General features: G+C 41.6%; 1 protein-coding gene across 1 annotated transcript in view; it reads left to right on the forward strand.

Annotated features, from left to right (window-relative positions):
• The window catches only part of LOC149470058 (SHC-transforming protein 2-like), a 59,441-nt gene extending 39,951 nt beyond the window's left edge, over nt 1-19,490 (forward strand). The window contains exons 8-12 of the mRNA XM_089667004.1: nt 260-326; nt 1,737-1,901; nt 6,948-7,240; nt 12,591-12,725; nt 18,699-19,490. Coding sequence (XP_089523130.1) covers nt 260-326; nt 1,737-1,901; nt 6,948-7,240; nt 12,591-12,725 — 660 coding nt within the window. The 3' untranslated portion in view covers nt 18,699-19,490. The remainder of the gene's footprint in view (nt 1-259; nt 327-1,736; nt 1,902-6,947; nt 7,241-12,590; nt 12,726-18,698) is intronic.
• Nucleotides 19,491-20,576: the final 1,086 nt, after the last annotated feature.

A 20,576-nucleotide genomic window follows, 5' to 3' on the forward strand; every position in this document is an offset into this window, starting at 1 on the left:
CAAACTCAAAAAAGCCTATGAAAAAGGTACCAGGGGCATCTCATGGGGCCCCCTACTGACCCCGGGCCCTCGGGCAGTGCCCGAGTTTCCAAATGGTCAGTCCGCCCCTGGATCCCATTAATATTTAAGACACGGATAAGGGGTGTTACCTTTTGGGTGTCATTGCTTTAATTTTAGACACTTTTCTATATAACCACACATATTTCCATAGTTCTACTTTTTGCCAAGCTGTAAATTATTTTAATGTTACTATTTGTAGGTGGGATCTCCTGCCAGAAGGCCACCAGTCTCACATTCAGGATCCCAGTGGGAGTTAGAAGATCAGGGTAAGAATAATATAGGTCTGTTGTCTCAAAGTGTACCTGTGGCCAAACTAATTTCATTTATTTGACAAGCTCGAAAATACATCTCAAACACACACTCCCTGATTTCAAAGGGTGCAGGAACAAAAGAGGTTACTTAATATGGAATTTCTCAGCCAGAGCAACTTCCAGTCACTCTGTCTGCATAGTCTGCTAACATCACTCACTTTCCCTTTCATCTGTAATGCTGCAGATTCTTTTAGACTTCTTATAGTCTTCTGCCATTTCCCTGACAGGCTGTAGAATTTAAATAGTACCTGTCAAGGGAGCACATTGATCTGCTCTGGATGTGTGTTTACTTAAAGAGACCTTGTCTTCAAATAGCAGGTAAAAGCACATAAAAATTATCTTAACTACTCACTTGAAGCAGTGTGCCACTGAACTTGCTAGAAAGTTTGCCTACTCTAGGAGAAGTAATTTCCCATGGACTGGTCTTGTGCGTCATAGCTTTCTTCTCTTTTATTAGTGTCTAATTACTCTCTGTGCTAGGACAACTCCTCCACCTCTCTCCTTTTCTACTTACATGACCTTTTATGTAGCTGCTGACTGGGAGGCTACACAATTGAGTGGCCACCCATTGCAAACACATTGACTATCCACTTAGGGTCCCGACCCATATTTTAAGAAACACTGGAGAGACATCATCTGTGTATTTATATTCATATATGAGCAGCAACGTAATTACGCTGCTGCGTGTTGTATTTGGAAAACCCAGGAGTCTCAGACTCTTGGTCTGACCTGATAGTGCCCACCAGATGTGATTTGATTGACAGGCCAGGAAACTCCTGGCCTGTCCTGCCTAACATTACCTTACACTTTGATCCACCCTCCCAATCCTGCCCACATTCACACCCATTGCCCCCTCATTCAATTTTAGATGCAATTCCCATTGAATGAATGATGGGAATTGTAGTTGGCAGCCATGCATATGGTCAGGAAAAAACATTGGCGCTTCACTTCTGCCACCTCAAGGAACTTCAGCATACTGCAGTTTTATGCTAGTAGTAGATTGTTTTGCAAATGAATGTTCTAGCAACAGGGTCTTTTTATTACAGAGTCCCAATTTACAAGCCAATCATTACCTATGAGCAATCAAGAGCAGAGTAAAAGCACAGATATGGGATATAGGGAGTGTGGGCAGTGATTGACAACTATCACATCCCCTTGGCTCTCCCCCATGGTTTCCAGGAGGAAAAAAATTGAGTAGTATACTACTATCTTCAAGGCATTTATGCCTAATTATTACATTTGGGAAAGCGATTGAAATTTCCTTGGTCAGGGCAAAGGTTTTCTTTAAGGTAAAAAATATTATATATATGAAACATTGTGGCACAAGGGCTACTTTTTACTGATTTACACTCTTTTCTATATCAGGAACAGCTAGTGATGTTTTCCAAGGGTCAAATGGACGTACCCCAGGACTTCGAGATTATGAGGAGCACATGTATGTCAATACACAGAGCTTTGATGCACTCAATGTGGACAAAGAGCCCTATATGATCCCAGAGGACAGTCCAAAGAAAGATCTGTTTGACATGAGTAGGTGAACTTACAGTATTTAAATAGGTGGCCAATAACTGTAAAAATGTAGGTTAAAAATAAAAGCTGTTTGTGGATCACCACATGTTTAACGGAACTGTCTAATGCCTTTGTACAAATTCCAAAATTATTTTATTTTTTTTCAATTAGGTAGATATGAAATGCTGTACATGAATAGTTTGTTTTCTCATTTGAGGCCTTTGGGTGGAGCGGTGGGTTCTTTTTTACTTTTTCTTTTTGCTAACACAATCTTGCTGTTTATAGAGCTCAGTAGCTCATGCTAAAATGTCAGAGTCAGATCAGTGACCCCTCACCCTTTCCTTGTAAGAAACAGTTTAGTATTAAGTTTTAATCTGAGTCAGTGGTATACAGTCTGAAGGCATACAGCTATTACTCTCTCTTTTAACCACTTGCCATCCGGCCGCTGTATATAAACGGTGGGACGGTGGCAGTCCAGGGGCGGGTTGCTGTTCATAAACGGCGCCCGCATTTTCAAGCAGTGCACAGCACCATGATCCGGTGCCCGCTGTGTCCTCCGGACACAGTGGAACACCGATTGTTGTACGGGACCTTTGTGCGAGGTCCCAATCATGTGATCACTGATTGGCCAATCAGTGATCACATGAAGAGTGGTAAGCAAGATGTCACTTCTGACATCATTGCTTACTTCGTGTGAAATCTGTGAATGATCACAGAGGTCACATGGTACAAGGCAATTCACAACAGCCTTGTACCATGTGACAAGCTGTGACCAATCACAGCTTACACAGCATTTCTCAATGGCTGCAAGAATGCAGCCAGAGAGAAGGAGAAATGATTGCTTTTACATCCTTTATGGGTGTAAGGCAATCCGTGTAAAAAAAAAAAAAGAACTATGGTGACACTGTACTGCTAGGGTGACAGTATGTTAAAACAAACAAACAAATAATAATATAAAAATGTAAACATTTTTTAAAAAATGATAATTTTTGGTTATAAACTAATTTAGGTTATTTTTTTAACTAAAAAGATAACTGAATACATTTCGGGCAAGATTTATGATGAAATATTATTTATTTGCAAAATTTTATAAGAAAAAACCCTTTTTTTCAAAATTTTTGGACATTTTCATTTAGATAGCAAAAATCCCAGTGGTGAATAAATACTACCAAAATAAAGCTTTATCTGTCTCAAAAAATGCAAAAAAATTCATATGGGTACAGTGTTGCATGACCGCACAATTGTCATTCAAAGTGTGATAGCGCTGAAAGTTGAAAATTGGCCTGGACAGGAAGGGGGTGAAAGTGTCTGGACTTGAAGTGGTTAATAAAGTCTACTTATGTGTGATTTGTGAGACCAATTATAGCAATTCCAGTAATATAAATTGCACACTAAAAAGTGTATCAAAATGTGCATATTGGGAGAGAACTAATAAAAGGCAAAGCTAAATAATGAGTATGACAAACACAAGCAAATCCAAGACATATGAGATTTTAATTAGACCTACCAGGAGATCACATGAGAAAACAAGCAACAAACTTTGCTAAAAGTATATTGTTTTTATTACAAAAGCTATTATTTCCCTCTTTAAAAATGAATTATCCCTAGACAACAATTAAAAACATGAAAATAACATGCTTCAAAATATGAACACAGTATGGGGTTGATTTACTAAAACTGGGAAGTTAAAAACCTGGCGCAGCTCTGATTAGAAATCAGCTGCTAGTTTTTTGGGGATTTTTTTGTCAAAGCTGGATTAAACAAGCTGATTGGCTACCATGCACAGCTGCACCAGATTTTGCACTCTCCAGTTTTGGTAAATCGACCCCCATGTCTGTTAATATAACCACATCGCTCTTTAATTTATGTGTTTCGCGGACAATGCCACTTACTCAGCACCTTATGCCTAGTACACACGATCAGAAAATCGTACACAAAATACCGCTTTTAAAAGGATCGCATGATAATCTGATCGTTAGTACATGGCTTTTGTTTAAAATTATTTGAAGGGGCAAGCACAACATTTTTTTCTTGTATGATACCAGATCGTACGATTTTTGTTTAATAGTTTTCCTCCGAAAATCCAATACATCACTTCCCAATCTTTTGTCATATGTTCAGTAACCTCTTCACTTTTGATATGAGACTACCAGGCAAAAAAAAAGGACGATCATTCGTCCAATATTCTCATCGAGTGTATGGGGCATTAGAGGCACTATGTATGCTTGTATGCAGGTTTGTTTTGTGTTGTGCATTTTTTCCCAGTAAATAATGTTATGGAGAGTTACACAATGCAGAAGATTAACTTCCAAGGTTCCACAGTGAGTAAAACAAGCATGCTTTACTGCATATACAGACTGACTTTATTGTTGTGGGTTTAGTAACACTTTAATTGGTTATGGTGTCTACAAACTATGGTTTATATATTGAAATTTACGCAGCTATGACACTATACTAGTAATGGCGATGATCAGCGACTGTACTAGGGTAGCGGACAATCTGGCACAAGCTGACACTGGCTGGGAGGTACACTAACTGACTAACTGACATTGACATGAATAGTGACACTAATACAGTGATCAGTGCTAATACTGTACACTGTCACTATACTAATGACACTGGCTGGGAAGGGGTTAACATCTAGGGGCAATCAAAGTATTAACTGTGTGCCTAACAATGTGTAATGTGTGCTGCATTTACTTTATGTATGGTTCACACCAATGCGACCCGTGCGGCCCGTGTTTGCTCAGGCAAGGCAGCCCATTCATTTGAATGGGCTGCTGTGGCGCGTGTCCCACACAAAAAAGGTGCATGCAGCTTTTTAAAAACATGGCTGAAGGGAAACTGCATTGTCTTTTTGACTATGTGGTTTACCTGCAGTTCTCACACCTGCGATCGTGCTGCAGGAACAGGTGCGATTCCTGTACTCGTAACCAGCTTGCAGCCTGTGGGCTAGTGTGAACCAAGCGTTTCTATCTGTCTGTCTGCCATATTGCTGTTCATAGTACACAGAGTTCTGTGTTTTTGTAAACACAGAACTCTGTGTGTGACTGGCCACAGCTGATCAGCTGACTTCAGCCAAAATCATTGGCTGAAATCAGCTGCTAAACTCCTGCTGTGTCCAATCACAGCATGGGTCTGGCATTCTTCCAAACCTGGAAGAAAGCTGCGACGTACAGGTGCATCACCCGGCCCGAACTGCCGCCCGCTCACAGTACAACTTCTGTGGGCGGGTGGCAAGCGATTAATTGATTTTCATTTTCTATTTTTTGATATATGATATACATTTTGTGATACTGTGTAATATTTTGTTTATTCTTATAGAGGGAACCTTTCTGATGGCAAGGGCATATTTAATGTGTTTATGGTCCTGGTGAAGTGGTGTTGTCTGTGAAACATGTAGACCAAAGAGTGATGTTATATTCTTATATCAAGATGCATACTGTAATCATATCTTCAGACATGTTTTTAATTGTCCGGGGATAATTTCCTCTGCATTTTTAATGAAAGAAATACTGGCTTTTGTAATAAAAACAATATACTTTTAGCAAAGATTTTTGCATGTTTTCTCATATGATCTAGTAGGCATAATTAATGTCCCATCTGTGTTGGTTTTGCTTTTGTTTATCATGCACCTAGAAAATTATAGTGCTGTGTGTCTTACTTTTAAAACAAACAGACTGGAACTGCCAATAATCTTATAATGTAGCTGCATCCTTAGCTATTATGCTATTAACTTTATTCATTATCAGCATTAGCCACATATCTCAGTGTATATATACCTAGGGAGTTCCTCAGGAAACACAAAGAAGAAAAAGCAATTGTACACATAAAATTAGTCCAGTTGTCAAAAGATATGAATGGATTCAGTGCCTGATTGTGCCTGAATTTACAGCACAACACTGGAACACTAGTTTTAAAATAAAAATTATTTTAACTGTTTAACATTTTTTGCCCAGTTTCACATTTTCTCCAGGCAACTTTAATTTCTGTCTGTATTTATGTAAATTTATTAGTGCATACCAGGAGCAGACTGACCATTTGGAAACTCGGGCACTGCCCGAGGGCCCGGGGTTCGTAGAGGGCCCTATGAGATGCCCCTGGCACCTTTTTTCATAGGATTTTTTGAGTTTGGGCAAAAACACAGGGGCCCCATGATCCCCTATTGCCCGGGGCCCCATGAGTTGTCAGTCCGCCCCTGGTGCATACATAACATAACGTAACTGAACACAGTGTAGACATATCACAGAAACAAGAAAACATTTACATGTTCTTCATGAGAAACACTGATTCTTTACTTTTCCTATAGCATAGTAGAATAAGAAAACCTCTGTAAACAAGGGCTACTGTACAAGGGCAGATGTGCAGTGTGATATAACCAAATGTGATAGCGAGGTTTGTACTGTATGTACAGTGGGGCAAAAAAGTATTTAGTCAGCCACCAATTGTGCAAGTTCTCCCACTTAAAAAGATGAGAGAGGCCTGTAATTGGCATCATAGGTAGACCTCAACTATGAGAGACAAAATGAGAAAAAAAATCCAGACAATCCCATTGGCTGATTTGGAAAGAATTTATTTGCAAATTATGGTGGAAAATAAGTATTTGGTCACCTACAAACAAGCAAGATTTCTGGCTCTCACAGACCTGTACCTTCTTCTTTAAGAGGCTCCTCTGTCCTGCACTCATTACCTGTATCATTGGCACCTGTTTGAACTTGTTATCAGTATCAAAGACACCTGTCCACAACTTCAAACAGTCACACTCCAAACTCCACTATAGTGAAGACCAAAGAGCTGTCGAAGGACACCAGAAACAAAATTGTAGACTTGCACCAGGCTGGGAAGACTGAATCTGCAATAGGCAAGCAGCTTGGTGTGAACAAAGCTGTCTCTCATAGTTGAGGTCTACCTATGATGCCAATTACAGTCCTCTCTCATCTTTTTAAGTGGGAGAATTTGCACAATTGGTGGCTGACTAAATACTTTTTTGCCCCACTGTATAAGGCTATTTGGAGATAAACACAGTATCTAGTCAGTATGCAACTAACCAATTTCTCTTGGTGATAGGACCATTTGAAGATGCTTTGAAACTCCATGAGTCCAGCCTCTCAGTGTCCCAAAAGGTGGATCAATGGCCAAGTCCACCAACAAGAAGAGCTCCTGTTGCACCTACAGAAGAGCAACTGAAAGGAGAGCCATGGTACCAGGGAAAAATGAGCAGAAGGGAAGCAGAGAAACTTCTTCAAAAAGATGGAGATTTTCTAGTGAGGGACAGCATCACCAACCCGGGGCAATATGTGTTAACAGGAATGCACAATGGACAGCCCAAACATCTGTTATTGGTGGATCCAGAGGGAGTGGTAAGAACCTTTATTGGGAATGTATGTTGGAACCACTATTCCCAATCTTTGTGAAGTTAAAGTGGAACTTCACTCTGTCAATCAACATTGACTATTTTTAATCCTTATGCTGCTAGTATTAGTAAATAGGCAGGAAACTATCTACATATTTACTTGTTTTACACTTTTTCTTACATTTCTTTGGTTACTTCCTGGTTTTCAGGCCTAGGTAAACAATGTCATCATAGGAGTCTTCAGGAGGAGAGGAGGGGTTTTCTCAGCTAAGCACACCATCCTGCCTGCCTGCCTGAACTAAGGCAGATGCATTCCAGGAATTAAATGCTACATTAATCATCTGCCCTTACTCAAGATGACCTTTTTTCAAAGTGATTTCTCAACAAAATAAAGCATAGAGACATGGATGAATGAGGGAGTTTGCTTTGAATATTAAAAGTGAATAAATAGTTTTAGTTTGTGGCATTCAGATACAAAGTAGTTCCACTTTAAATATTGCTAATATCATTGAGATATGAAACCTTTTAATATAAATTTACTTTATTATGTCTAAAGGCAACTTGGAGTCAAACACTTTTTGGTTGCTCTAAATTCTTGTGATGGTAAATCATTTGGTAGACTGACATAATCCTACAATCAAGATAAACCAATAACTTCAGCAAAAAAGCTGTGATTTTAAAGGGTTATCTGGTCCACAATTACTATTTTAGAGATAGGTGGCTACTGCTGTGAACAATCATTGGTTACTTTGTTATTATTTGTATGTTCTCCTTCACTTTACTCCAGTTATTTTTTAACTCTTTTCTCATGCATACACATTAACTGCGCCTGCCTCAGTAAGTGAACAGGTTCTAATTCTTAATAGTAATTTTTAAGCACAGTAACCCATAGCAACTACTTCAAACTCTGACACTGAAATCAGACCATTACAAGATGGAATCTACCTGGCTACTAAGGTTAAAGCAGAACTCCACCCAAAAGGGGAAGTTCTGCTTTAAGGCCATCTCCCCCTCTTTGACATTTGCCATTTTTTGGGGGAGGGGGGAGCAGGTTCCTGGTTCTCTCTCCCCCCCCCCCCTCCTGCAATATTGTGAGATATATCACAGGTCCCAGAAAACTGCAGGACCATTCACAATGTGCAGCAGTGCTCGCTCATGCACACTGGGCACCTGGCTGTGAGGCCGCAAGCTGTCACAGCTGGGTGCCCACAGTTATGATGCCGGTGCTGAGGACTGAACACTGTCCCTGGCACTCCCTCGGGTGTGAGACATGTCACAGGTCCCAGAAAAGTGCAGGACCATTCACAATGTGCAGCACTGCTCATGCATGCACATTGGGCACCTGGCTGTGAGGCTGCAAGCTGTCACAGCTGCGTGGCCACATTTAAGATGCCATGCCAAGGACCAAACACGGTCCCTGACACTCTTTGGGTGAGCACATTGCTGGATCCTGGTACAGGTTCTTGTCTAATTATTAATTTTCATGACCCTAGACGATTGCACAGTTAGTACCTTGCAACAGGCTTTTCCTTTTAAATGGCAATCTGATTCTTTACCCTACTTGGGTATTCTGCTGACCTCTTCTCTAGAGACTCTGTACCAGAAAAATGACCCTCCATTGTACAAGAAATTGTCAGGAGACCTGGATAGATGGGCTTCCAATACCCACTCTTGGTTTGGCAGGTTGCACTCAGTTAAAATGAACATTCTATCCAAGGTGTTGTATTTGTTTAGAGCTTTATTGATAGTGATAAACCTATCTGATTTGACCCTTTTCCAAAGGAAACTTTTAAAGTTTGTGTGAGGAGATAAAACGTGAGGAGTGAATAGGCGCACATTATATACTCCAAAAATTAAAGGAGGTTTGGGACTGCCAGATCTGAAAAATTATTTTTATGCAGCCCAACTGGCACAATTGATTAATTTTCACTCGAGGCTGCCCCTTCCCCAATGGATGAGGTTGGAGGCTTCTTCCCTCCCGACAAAACAGATCAGTCATTTGATGTGATTGAGAGCACAACATAGACTGACCATACTCTGCCCAACGCTATCGTTTTCCCTTAGCCTCTGAGATAGATTGGCAGCCCAACATGGTTTTAAATCCTCACACACACCTTTGGCACCGATACTGGGCAATCCCACCTTCATCCTGGGTCTTTACCCACATACTTTTGACTGGTGGACCAACAAAGGATTCCTCCGCATTGCGGATCTATGAAACTATAAGGGTGTTCTGTCAAAACAATCTTTAATGAATCAACACCAGCTCCTGCCCACAGAAATGTACCAATACATTCAAATAGCACACTATTTAGTGACACTAAAGTGTACAAGGGATCTGATTGCCTCCACACCAATGGAACACCTATGTAAGAACTATGATAAGCATAATGGATTTATATCTAAAATCTATATCTTATTATATTCTGATTCCTCTAAACTTCCTTACGTGGACAGATGGGAGCAAGTTCTGGGTGAACAGATAGATAAAGCAGAATGGGGCAAACTAGCTCAATATGCCTCTCAGTCTATTAACAAATCATTGATAGAACCAAATTATAAGATGGTGCATGCTACCTGTGCGGGTGGCATCCCGTGTTCCGGATGCCTCGTCCCTTTGCTTCAGAGGCTGTGGCCAACTGAGGACAGTGCTCCATGTTTGGTGGACGTGTCCGAAAGTCAGGCAGTTTTGGATATGCACATATAACTATGTCTATTCTCTCACCCAGATGAATCTCAGGAAAAGCCCTCAACAGGCCCTACTGGGAAGCCCAGTAGAGGGGGCGCCAAGACCAGTGTGACGGTTGATAACATTTATCTTTTTGGCAGCTAGAATTTCCATTGCATGGTCTTGGAAGCCTCTTGTGATTCTTTTATCTTTTGAGAGCCAAATTGACATGGATAATGACAAATGAACACCTATCGGCCCTCCTACAAGATAAGATAGCCCTCTTTGAAAGGACTTGGGATTTGTGGATCAGATACTTGTCGGACTCCCCATGAGACAGTCTAACTGTCCGAGATGAAAACATACCTCTATTCCCCCCCACACCCTTTTTTTCTTTTTCTATATTTTCTTTCTTTTTCTATTTTTGGTTGAGTTTATTGGCGGCATGCCACTCTGTGGCGGGTCTTTATGCAATGTCAGGACTTTATTGATGTGCCTTTTCTTCTGCCTGTTACACTGGTGCTAGCTTAGATGCCTCTGTTGTTGGAATTGTTATATGTTTTTTTTTTCTTTTTCCTCCCGTATGTTCAGGGAGGTATTTGTACTTTACTGAAAAATCAATAAAAACCTACTGAAAGTAATAAAGTAATTATTAATTTTCAGAAAACTGATTGGAGCTCCTCTTTAACAAAACTTTAGAAATATTACTTAATGTGCACCTGTGCCCAAACTATGGACATATTTTTACACAATCGTCAATGGTAAATGAGCTTTAAAAAAAGCCATCCCTGGCCTCTTCAGCTGCTTGGTTTGTAAAGCTATTCATTCTCAAATTCCTTAAAGATCTCAATAAAGACTCAAAACAAAAAGTCTTCAAAGATCATAATAACAACTGTCAGCCTATAATGCCGGGGCATTAAAGTCTGGCAAACTGCCAAGATTCTGGTGCAGTACACAGTAAGACCCCTTTCACATGGGGCAGACTGCGCCAGCGGATCTGCCTGCTCAGCAGGGTATCTGTTCATTGATCCCTGGTGAGCAGACGGATGACTGGTCCTTGTCCACTCTGCTTATGCAGAGCGAACGTGAACATGCTTTTCTCTGTGGGTGGTCGAATGCAAATGGACCATCTCTATGTTTACACCCGACTGTCATCTGATCCACTAAACTCTAAATAGATCGGACATAGATGAGTGCAAACAGATACATGTCCATTTGCATCTGCCACTCCATTAAGAAGAATGGAGGGTCCAATGGGGACTGCCTGCAAAACCAGAAAGGCAGACTGAATGGTCCTCTAGTGTGAAAAAGGCCTAAAAGGAAAAAAACTAATGTTTTCAGTGCTTCAGTTATGATCTTAAAGATGTTTTTCTCCAGAATGCCTATAGCTACAGATGTGAATGAGGCTAATTTCAAAGTACCTTTCAGGCTTGTTGAGAATATGTAAAATCCATAGTCTGGACACAGGTTCACTTTAACAATAAAAAAAACTTTATTGCATATGTCTGCCAGCTTCTAATGTATATTTGTATATCTTTTATAATATTCCCATTTTCCCAGTACTTCTTATTTGCTTTTATGCATGTTATTGTTAGCAATAAATGTTTATTGTTTACCCTACTATAAAAATCTACATAATATGGTGATGCTCTTTCAAATAAAATTTAACAATAATAACTCCAGCACTGAAACCTCCTTTTGGAGTTCTTAGCTATTGCAAATCTTACAATGCATTCTTAATAGTGTAATATAAATGAAAAATTCTACAGGGAAATTAGCACCTACTTTTAAATGAACCTACAAAGGGTTTAAAGATCTTAGTGCTGGAGTAGCTAGAAGATATATTAAAAAAAACACAGAATGATTCAACCTGTTTTATCTACCCAATTCTGATTAATCAATTATTGATGAACTGGTCCATTAAATATATAATGTAAACATAATCCAGACTGGAAATTTAGCTCATGTCCTGACTATATGAATTTTGATTTTGCAAGGCAATTTTCCCTTAACTTAGTGGAAAAGATGAATATTTGCTAATTTATCTCTTCCAATCATGAGCTGTATTTTTTTTATTTTCCTTGCATGTCATTGGGTATTCTTTGCAAAATAAATTTTCACCACATTCACTAAACTAATTGAAATATCTCTTGCAAAATGAATGGCATATTTACCTTTAGCAAATCATCACTACAGTATCCATTTTTTTCTGGAGAAAAAGAAACCTATCTCGTGTGAATTGCACCTGGCAATACTGTGATTCCACTTTTTTGATTGACAGGAGAATGACAAGAGTGACGGCAATAAGACTGCTTTCTCACTCTTCCACCTTGTCCTGACATGGGAGATAAATTATGTCTCCAAAAATGTTTTTGGTCATTAATAGTGTAGTGTTAAACTGCAATAGGAATGATTTACTAAAACAATTGCACTCAGAATCTGGTGCAGCTGTGCATGATAGCCCATCAGTATTAACTTCAGCTTGTTCAATTAAACTTTGACAATAAAACCTGGAAGCTAATTGGTTCCTGTGCAGAGCTGCACCAGATTTTGCACCATGCAGTTTTAATAAATAACCCCAATGTATTGTGTAACTGTGTTATACTTTTTTTACTGTTTTTATACTTGGACCTTTGCTGCACTTGACAGGAACTGAAATTTACACTATTCATTTTCTGACTTTTTGCAGGTTCGGACCAAAGATGTGCTCTTTGAGAGTATTAGTCATTTAATTTCCTACCACCTACATAACCAACAACCGATTGTGGCAGCTGAGAGCGAACTGCACTTGTGGCAGGTGATAGCAAGGAGAACAACATCCTAGGTAAAAAAAAAAAACTGGAAGCAGCAAGTTGTAAAAGTCGCAATTGTTAAATAATAGTGATGTCAATTTTAGCATCCATTGAAGTTAAAATGTTACTGACAATAAAAGATATATTAGTATGTCCACAAAATACATGGAGTATATAGAATTCATGTCAAGCCCTTAGTGGCGTACAGTAGACCTTTCACCACAAAGGCTTCTTCCACATGTGCTGCAGTCTCTTCTGCACCTCTATAAAGTGCTCCACGGTGGATCGCTTTGCAGAGGCAGTTTGCAGGCGTTCAAGAGGAGATACTGCTTTTGTCTTGTGGGGACTGTGGCTTCAATGAGCATGAGTCATTTCATGAGATAATTTGAGGGCGTGTTTAGGGGCAGAATTAGAGGTGGGGCGGTGGCGAGTAACTCCTAAGACTTGGCTAGTAGCTCAGGACTTGAAATTTTGTACCATGTTGTACAGTATAGCTTGTTTTGAGACTGCATCCCAGTGATTATCAACTGATGAGATTTTGGGGCCTCAACTGCAGTCCCTGACACACCAAAGAGTTGTGCATATTATTTAGTGCTAAATATACTACAGGAGATAATCAGAGACTGCAGATGTACTACTGGAGATTACCAGAGACTGTGGATGTACTACAGGAGACAATTAGAGACTGTGGATGTACTACAAAAGACGATTAGAGACTGTGGATATACTACAAAAGATGATCAGAGATTGTGGATGTACTACAGGAGACGATCAGAAACTGTGGATGTACTGCAGGAGATTACCAGAGACTGTGGATGTACTACGATCAGAGACTGTGGATATACTACAAAAGACGATCAGAGATTGTGGATGTACTACAGGAGACGATCAGAAACTGTGGATGTACTGCAGGAGATTACCAGAGACTGTAGATGTACTACAAAAGACGATCTGAGACTGCAATCATACTACAGAAGAAGGTCAAAGACTGCAGTCATACCAGAGGAGACGGTCAGAGACTGCAGTCATACCACAGGGGACGGTCAGAGACTGCAGTCATACCACAGGGGACGGTCAGAGACTGCAGTCATACCACAGCAGATGGTGATAGACTGCAGACATGGTACAGGAGATGGTGAGAGACTGCAGACATAGTACAGGAATGGAATATATGCTATGGATGGAATATGTCAGCAATCTGAGGGCACCTTCATTCCCATATAGTGAAATTGTTCTTACAGCAATGTACAGTTTCTAAAAAGCAAACACAAACGTACTTCAGCTACTTATAAGCTGCTAAACAATAAAGCACACAAAACAGTCCCATCTCCAACTTGTTCCATTCCAGCTCCATAACAGCTGCCTCTTCTAAGTCATATGTGGTGGGCTGGGGAAGGGGGTGGGTTACAGATTAGAGCCAGATGCTGAATGCCTGAGAGGCTGTGAGGGCCAGAGTTAGTCCCCACCTTAGGGCTTAGTATGTTAGTCAAGAGCAGGACAGAGCAGTATTAGCAAAGCATGGGGCCCCCGGGCAATAGGGGATCATGGGGCCCCTGTGTCCTTGCCCAAACTCAAAACAGCCTATGAAAAAGGTACCAGGGGCATCTCGTGGGGCCCCCTACTGATCCCGGACCCTCAGGCAGTGCCCGAGTTTCCAAATGGTCAGTCCGCCCCTGCTTTCCAGCCATCTCCTACTCAGCTGACCGCTGTGTGCAGCGCTAGATATGTGCCGCTGAGCTTCCTGCTGTAATGTCAGTCTCCCTCCACACAAACTGCTGGCAGCTGCTGAGGATCCCACAACAATTACAGGACCAAGGGCAGCTGCCACGCATTACAGGCATCCCTGCACCCCCCCCCAACACAGCGCTTGGGGCAGGTTGGTACTGCAGGTGGCACCTACCCCCCCTGATGCATGTGATCCTCTGGAACACACTCACCCTGATGTTATTTTCACTCGCCAAATGCGAGCAGGTGAGTGGAAATTTTGAGCCCTGTATTAAACTACATTTACCCAAATATGAGAACAGTTGTTTTTGGTGCAGAGATCTAGTTCAGTATAAATCTTCTGTCCTCCGATATCCCCCTAGCACTGGGGACCTTAATCTTGTGGTTCATGAGGAGCTGACACAGGTTCAAAAATGCCCAAATATGCCCAGCTTTCTGCCCAGCTCTTCCGATCATAGAAGCTGTTACTACAGCTTCTATGAATGAAACATGATCAATGGATGTAGCCCTTACTCCATTCATATATCCTGTTTGATCCTGGCACAAAGTGTTTAGTCCTGTGGCTATTATTTCACCTCCTTTAATCTTGATTCTTTAGTCTCTGACTCTGAGAGGCGGCAATGCCCTCTTCAGAATCTAAGAATTCATTGTGGAAGGATGCTTCTCTGGCCGCTGTCCTTTCCAAGCTCATAAATACCATTTCTGTTCTATTGGACAAGGTGCACACCTGCATCAAGCTAGAGCCACCAATAATATGGGTTTGAAGGTTTCCAAGGAATCATTGCACCCTTCCTCCCAAGCTGTTTGCTTAGCAGTAACTGATATAGGAAATGTTTTCATATAAAAGGGATATACCGCCCATGGTCCCCACTATTGCCTGCCTTGACAAGTCCCTAACCTTCACAGTAGAGAATGTTCTGGTCTTAAAGACTGGGTGGACCAGAGACTGTCATCTCTTTTTAGGGCATCCTTTGCACTAGTTGGTTCTGCCATGCAGTCTGCTATTGCAATTATGGTGGTTTGTCTGGCACATCCAGTCTGGTCTAAGCACATGGTTCGAGAACTCGGTTGAACTCGGTTCAATTCCCACAGATCCTCCTGTTCTGTAGCACTTGGCCTTGTGGTATTGTGTGGACAGTGTGGGAGATGTAATGGCTGGAGCAGATATCCTTTTCAGGGGATTATCTTTACAGTGATCTGTGACTCTTTCATTAGGAGGTCACCAGTGGTAAGCACATGCTTTTTCCTGTCATAAAGATGGCAAAGGATAAGTCTACACCTTCTAGATTTAGGAAGAACTTGTTTCATGTCTCCCAGATCTCTGCTTCCTAGTCCACCCAGTATTGTCACAAACACTGGACTTCCAAGCAAGGTAAGTTCAGCTCACAATGACAGAGTGCCCCCACTTCTTCAATTGGGGTGATGTCTGCCTTCACAGTTGCCTGAATCTGGGACATACTGGAACTTTGGTTCCAGGATGTCCTCTCCCAGGGGTACAACAACAGCTGCTTGCTTTGGAGGTCATTGTCCCTGTTCCCAGGGAGGAGTGCTTTCCTGGGTTTGTACCTCAACCAAAAGGTTACAAAGCCCAAGGGTGGCATTACCATCCTGGCCATTAAGTCTGTGTCCGCAGCTGCTTGAGTGTTCACAGAAATTCCAGTCCATGTCCTGGCTTGGCTTAACTTTCAGGTCTTTGTAGGCTATCTGGACCACCTGCTGCTTGAGGATCATTCAATCCTGGCTCTTGCTTGAAAGTGCAGTGGATGGTAAGAGTGTTGCAGAGCTTTGGGTGGATCCTCGAATTTCAGAAGTCTGCATTAGATTCAACTTACTACCTGAATGCCTGATCTTTCTTCTTCTGGATAAGATCTAGTTCTTCAGCTTTCAGGTGTGGATTTTTCAGTCCAGAAGTTGCCCCTCAGTTCACTTTTGCATGAGGGTACTGGGGCTGATGGTAGCCTCTCTCAAGTTTCCAATCCAGGCTTCTTCAACTCAGCATTCTGACTGAGTGGGACAAAACAAACCAGTCTCTGGACTGGCCCATGCCTCTGTCACCCAGTGCTAGACTGTTTCTGTCATGGTGTGTCTCCAACCTGGCACTGGAGTCAGGGAAGTCATTCCTGCCTTCGACTTGGAAGATACTTGCAACAAATGTCAGCCTGTCTGACTAGGGTGGAGTCCTCAGGACCTTGACAGTCCAAGGGACCTAGCAGAAAAGTGAATCTAAATGTCCCATCAACATTCCGAAAATAACTGCCATTCAATTATCCCTTTAATGTCAGGATCTTCAACTTTTGGGGCTCCCAATGAGGGTACAATCAGATTTCACACTGCCATGGCCTACAACCGTCAATAATGCGCCAGAAGTTGTGCAGCTCAGACTGATGCAGATCTGAGTCTGACCTAGATGACACAGCACCTCTCACTCGCTATCAGCTGGGTCACGGGAGAGTGGTCCCTATACCCCAGGGTATTGCATGACCTTTGTCACAGGTGGGGAATGCGGGACATGGGTCTTCTAGCATACTGGTTCAACAACAAACTGGACAGGTTTGTCATTAGTCCAGGAATCCCTGTAAGATGTTCTGGTGATTTTGTAGAATCAGTTCTCCTTTTTTATGCATTTTCTCCTTTAAAGATACTTCTTGGTGAAGGGCATTCCAGTGATACTCATGGCACCAAATTGGCTCACAAAAGCATAATACATGGCTGTAATTTGACTTCTGGCTTTGCTGTTGATACCCAGATCCTGAGAGTCAGCAGCTTGTTAGATTTGGTCATTCTTACTCTCCTCTATAAAGTCAACTTCTCGCATGGGTTAACATTGCACCTGAAAAGCCTTCTTAGCTTGGTGTGAACAAAAGAAGTTGCAGTCAGGCAGTACTTCATGGGAGAAACCCTAGCCTTACTCTAGTGGAGTCTGGATCAGAATTTAGCCTTGAGCATCCTGAAGGGGCAAATCTTGGCCTTGGATGTCCTTTTTCACGGACCAATGGCCTCTCACGTCTTGGTTGGGGATATTTGTACAAGGGGTCACTCATATAGTTACCCCCACAAGTTCTCTGTTGACTCTGTGGGATTTCAACCTTTTCCTACTGGCCCTTCTGGGCCACACTTCGAACCTATCAGGGACATTTCCCTAGCTGACCTTATGCACAAGGTGGTTTTTCTTGTCACAATCTCATTCATGAGGTATATTTCAGAGCTAGCTGCCCTATTTTGTAAGTATCTTTGTTGGTTTTACACAAGGATAAGGTTGTTCTGAGACCCAAGACCTCCTTCTTTCTTAAGGTGGTCTCTTTATTCCTTCTTAACCAGGCCATTTTCCTGATGTTCCTTTGTTTAGCTTCAAAATGTTACATGGAGGTTCTCTTCACTGTTTGGACATGGCCTGAGAGCTTACCTCTCAGCTATGTGGATTCAGTCACTCATTGTTCAACCCTTTCCTATTAAGGCAAGCTCCACTCCATGTGGGTGCCTCTTAGACTCACTTTTCAGCATTAGCTTAATTTTGTTTTTTACAGATTTTCATGGCTGCCACCTGGTCCTCTATTCACAAGTTTGAAAAGTTATACCATGTGGATTCTTTGGCCATCTGCTGACACCAGTTTTGACCACAAGGTTCTACAGGCTGCTGTTTGAAATGGGGTCTTTGACTTTTCTGTTCTGTGGGCCTGTTGGCGTTTGTTTGCAGTGTTGTTCACCCCTTGGTTTTCTGTTGATTTTGAATGTCCCAGACATCTAAGACTGCCTGTTTTCTGTACTGTACAGTAAAGAAATCAAGATTTTTGACTTACCTATAAAATCCATTTCTTGGCATACAATAAAAGACACAAGGCCCTCCCCTCTCTCCCTTTGTATCCCCTTAAAGCTTGCTAAAAAAAAATGGGGATTGCTGGAAGTGGGAGGGGTTGTATGGGGATCTTGGCAACTTTGCTTTTCCAGTGTCCATTCACCTTAAGGTGTGAGCAAATAACCCAATCGTCTAAGACTCTGTGTGCTCTACTATACTCCAGGAAATGTATTTTACAAGTAACGAAAAAATCTAGTTTTGCATATGGAGGTCTTGAATTGTAATCTCCTAAATTGTAAGCTCTAAGGAGCAGGGCCCTCTGTTTCCTCTTGTACCAAATTGTATTGTAACTGTAATGTCTACCTTCATTTTATAAGCACTGCGCAAACTGTTGGCGCTATATAAATCCTGTATAATAATAATAATATAGATGATAACTGTTTTTCTATTTAATGTATTACATTGTAATAAATTGTATGTCTTTCAGGGTCACATACACTTGGAGATGAACATTAATAAAGAGGGAAGCACGCAGGAGCTTTTCCTAAATGAGGTCACAGATGCTAACAGAACGCCATACATGTGACCCTCTATTCTTCTGCCTGAGACTACTAGTAGTCACTACTGGATTATTCTACTTCATTATTTTTCTTCCACCAGAGAAAGTAGCTGAGCACTCTGAGTTTACAAGAAGTGGATCATTTCAAATAACACTGTTTCTGGCTGTTAACATTAAAACCATCTCTAAATAACTATGTAAGAAAAACAGGGATACATTGTAGGCCCCATCAAGTGACACAATGTTACCTCTGTACAAACATGTGCAATTGTTTTTGAACTGTCTAAACAATCTATTGTTGTCTCTTTTTTTGTTTTGCTGTAAAAGCCTAAACCTTTTCACCAAAAATTTCAGGTATCCTTTTGTGTTTTCCATGCATGGCTGACATGTTTGCAGTATAATCTGTATTATACACATTTCCTAAAAAAACAAAACAAAAAAAATGCTGCTTCAATAATTTTTTTTATTTTTTCATAAACAGTATCTCAGTTATTCTGATACATTAAGTTAGGCTGACAATTAGGTAGGATAGTTTTTCTTTCTTTTTTTTTTTACAAAAAAAGAACTGCTGGGAGATCTGCATAAAATATTTTACTATATGTTACTATGTTATGTTTAATGACTTTTGAGAATATGATCAAATAGTGATTGTTTGCATTTTGGAGTGCTGTCACATCTCTTTAGTTTACTTGACTCTTGAAATGAAATGAAATTCAGAAATGGCCTAACTGTTCCATCCTTTAACGCATACTGATTAAAGTGGCTGTAAAGCTAAAATGTTTTATACCTTAATGAATTGTGTGCATTAAGGTGGAAAACCTTTTAAGTGCCCCCCCCTCCCCCCTCGCAGCCCCCCATAAATACTTACAATCTCAGTCCAGAGCTGTGATGTCTGCAGCAGCTCTTCTCCCCTCTCCCCACTCTCACAGGCCAATGGTTCCAGCTGCTGTCAGTCAAAACCTGGTAGGGGGGGGGCAGCCACGCTTTGTGTCTGAATAACCTTAAACAGTTCACCTTGCAGAGGCGTAGCTTGAAGCTTGTGGGACCCGATGCAAAAGTTGATCTGGGTCCCCCCACTACCTTCCACCATACGCCAAGATATAGTTGTATGGTCGCTGTCTCTTTCCTTTTGCCGTCTGAACGTGCACACAAGATGGGGACAGGCAGGCCACACTCTGAGCTGGCGGGTGAAAGTGATAGGTTTATTTGTAAAATAGGAAACTCAACAGGCCCTCTGACTTCCAGATCCCCATACAAGCCCACCGCTTTCACCCAGCAGCTCACAGTGTGGCCCCACCTTGTGTGCACAGGCAGGGCTCAGCAGGGGCGGGAGATGGGTATTGTAATGGGCTTAGTGGGGGGTTGATTAGAGAGTGCGCCACTGCAGATATCACACTTTTTAAAAATACCTTTCTTTTATACATTATTAAACAGCACCCAGTTACCTCTCTCATGGCTAGGCTGCAGTGATATGGAGGTGCAGGATATTAGGGAAAAGTAACACCCCCCTTCCTGGTAATGATACATGCCCTCCTGCCTCCTCTTGGTATTGGCAGATGACCCCTCCTACAAGAGCCCCCCACTTCAGCTAATCATTGATGATCCCTCCTCCTGGAAAGACAAATGAATTCCCCTCCTGGTAATGCCAGATGACCCCCTCCGCCCACCAGGTAATGACAGATGACCCTTCTTCCTCCACCAGGTAATGACAGATGACCCCCCCCCCCTTGTCTTACCAGGTAATGACAGATACCCTCTCCCTCACCAGGTAATGGCAGATGACCCCTACCTTCAGGTGCCCTTCTC

The sequence above is a fragment of the Staurois parvus genome, unplaced genomic scaffold, assembly GCF_062004578.1.
Source record: "Staurois parvus isolate SC_StPar_1 unplaced genomic scaffold, SC_StPar_1.0 ptg000053l, whole genome shotgun sequence".
NCBI lineage: Eukaryota > Metazoa > Chordata > Amphibia > Anura > Ranidae > Staurois > Staurois parvus.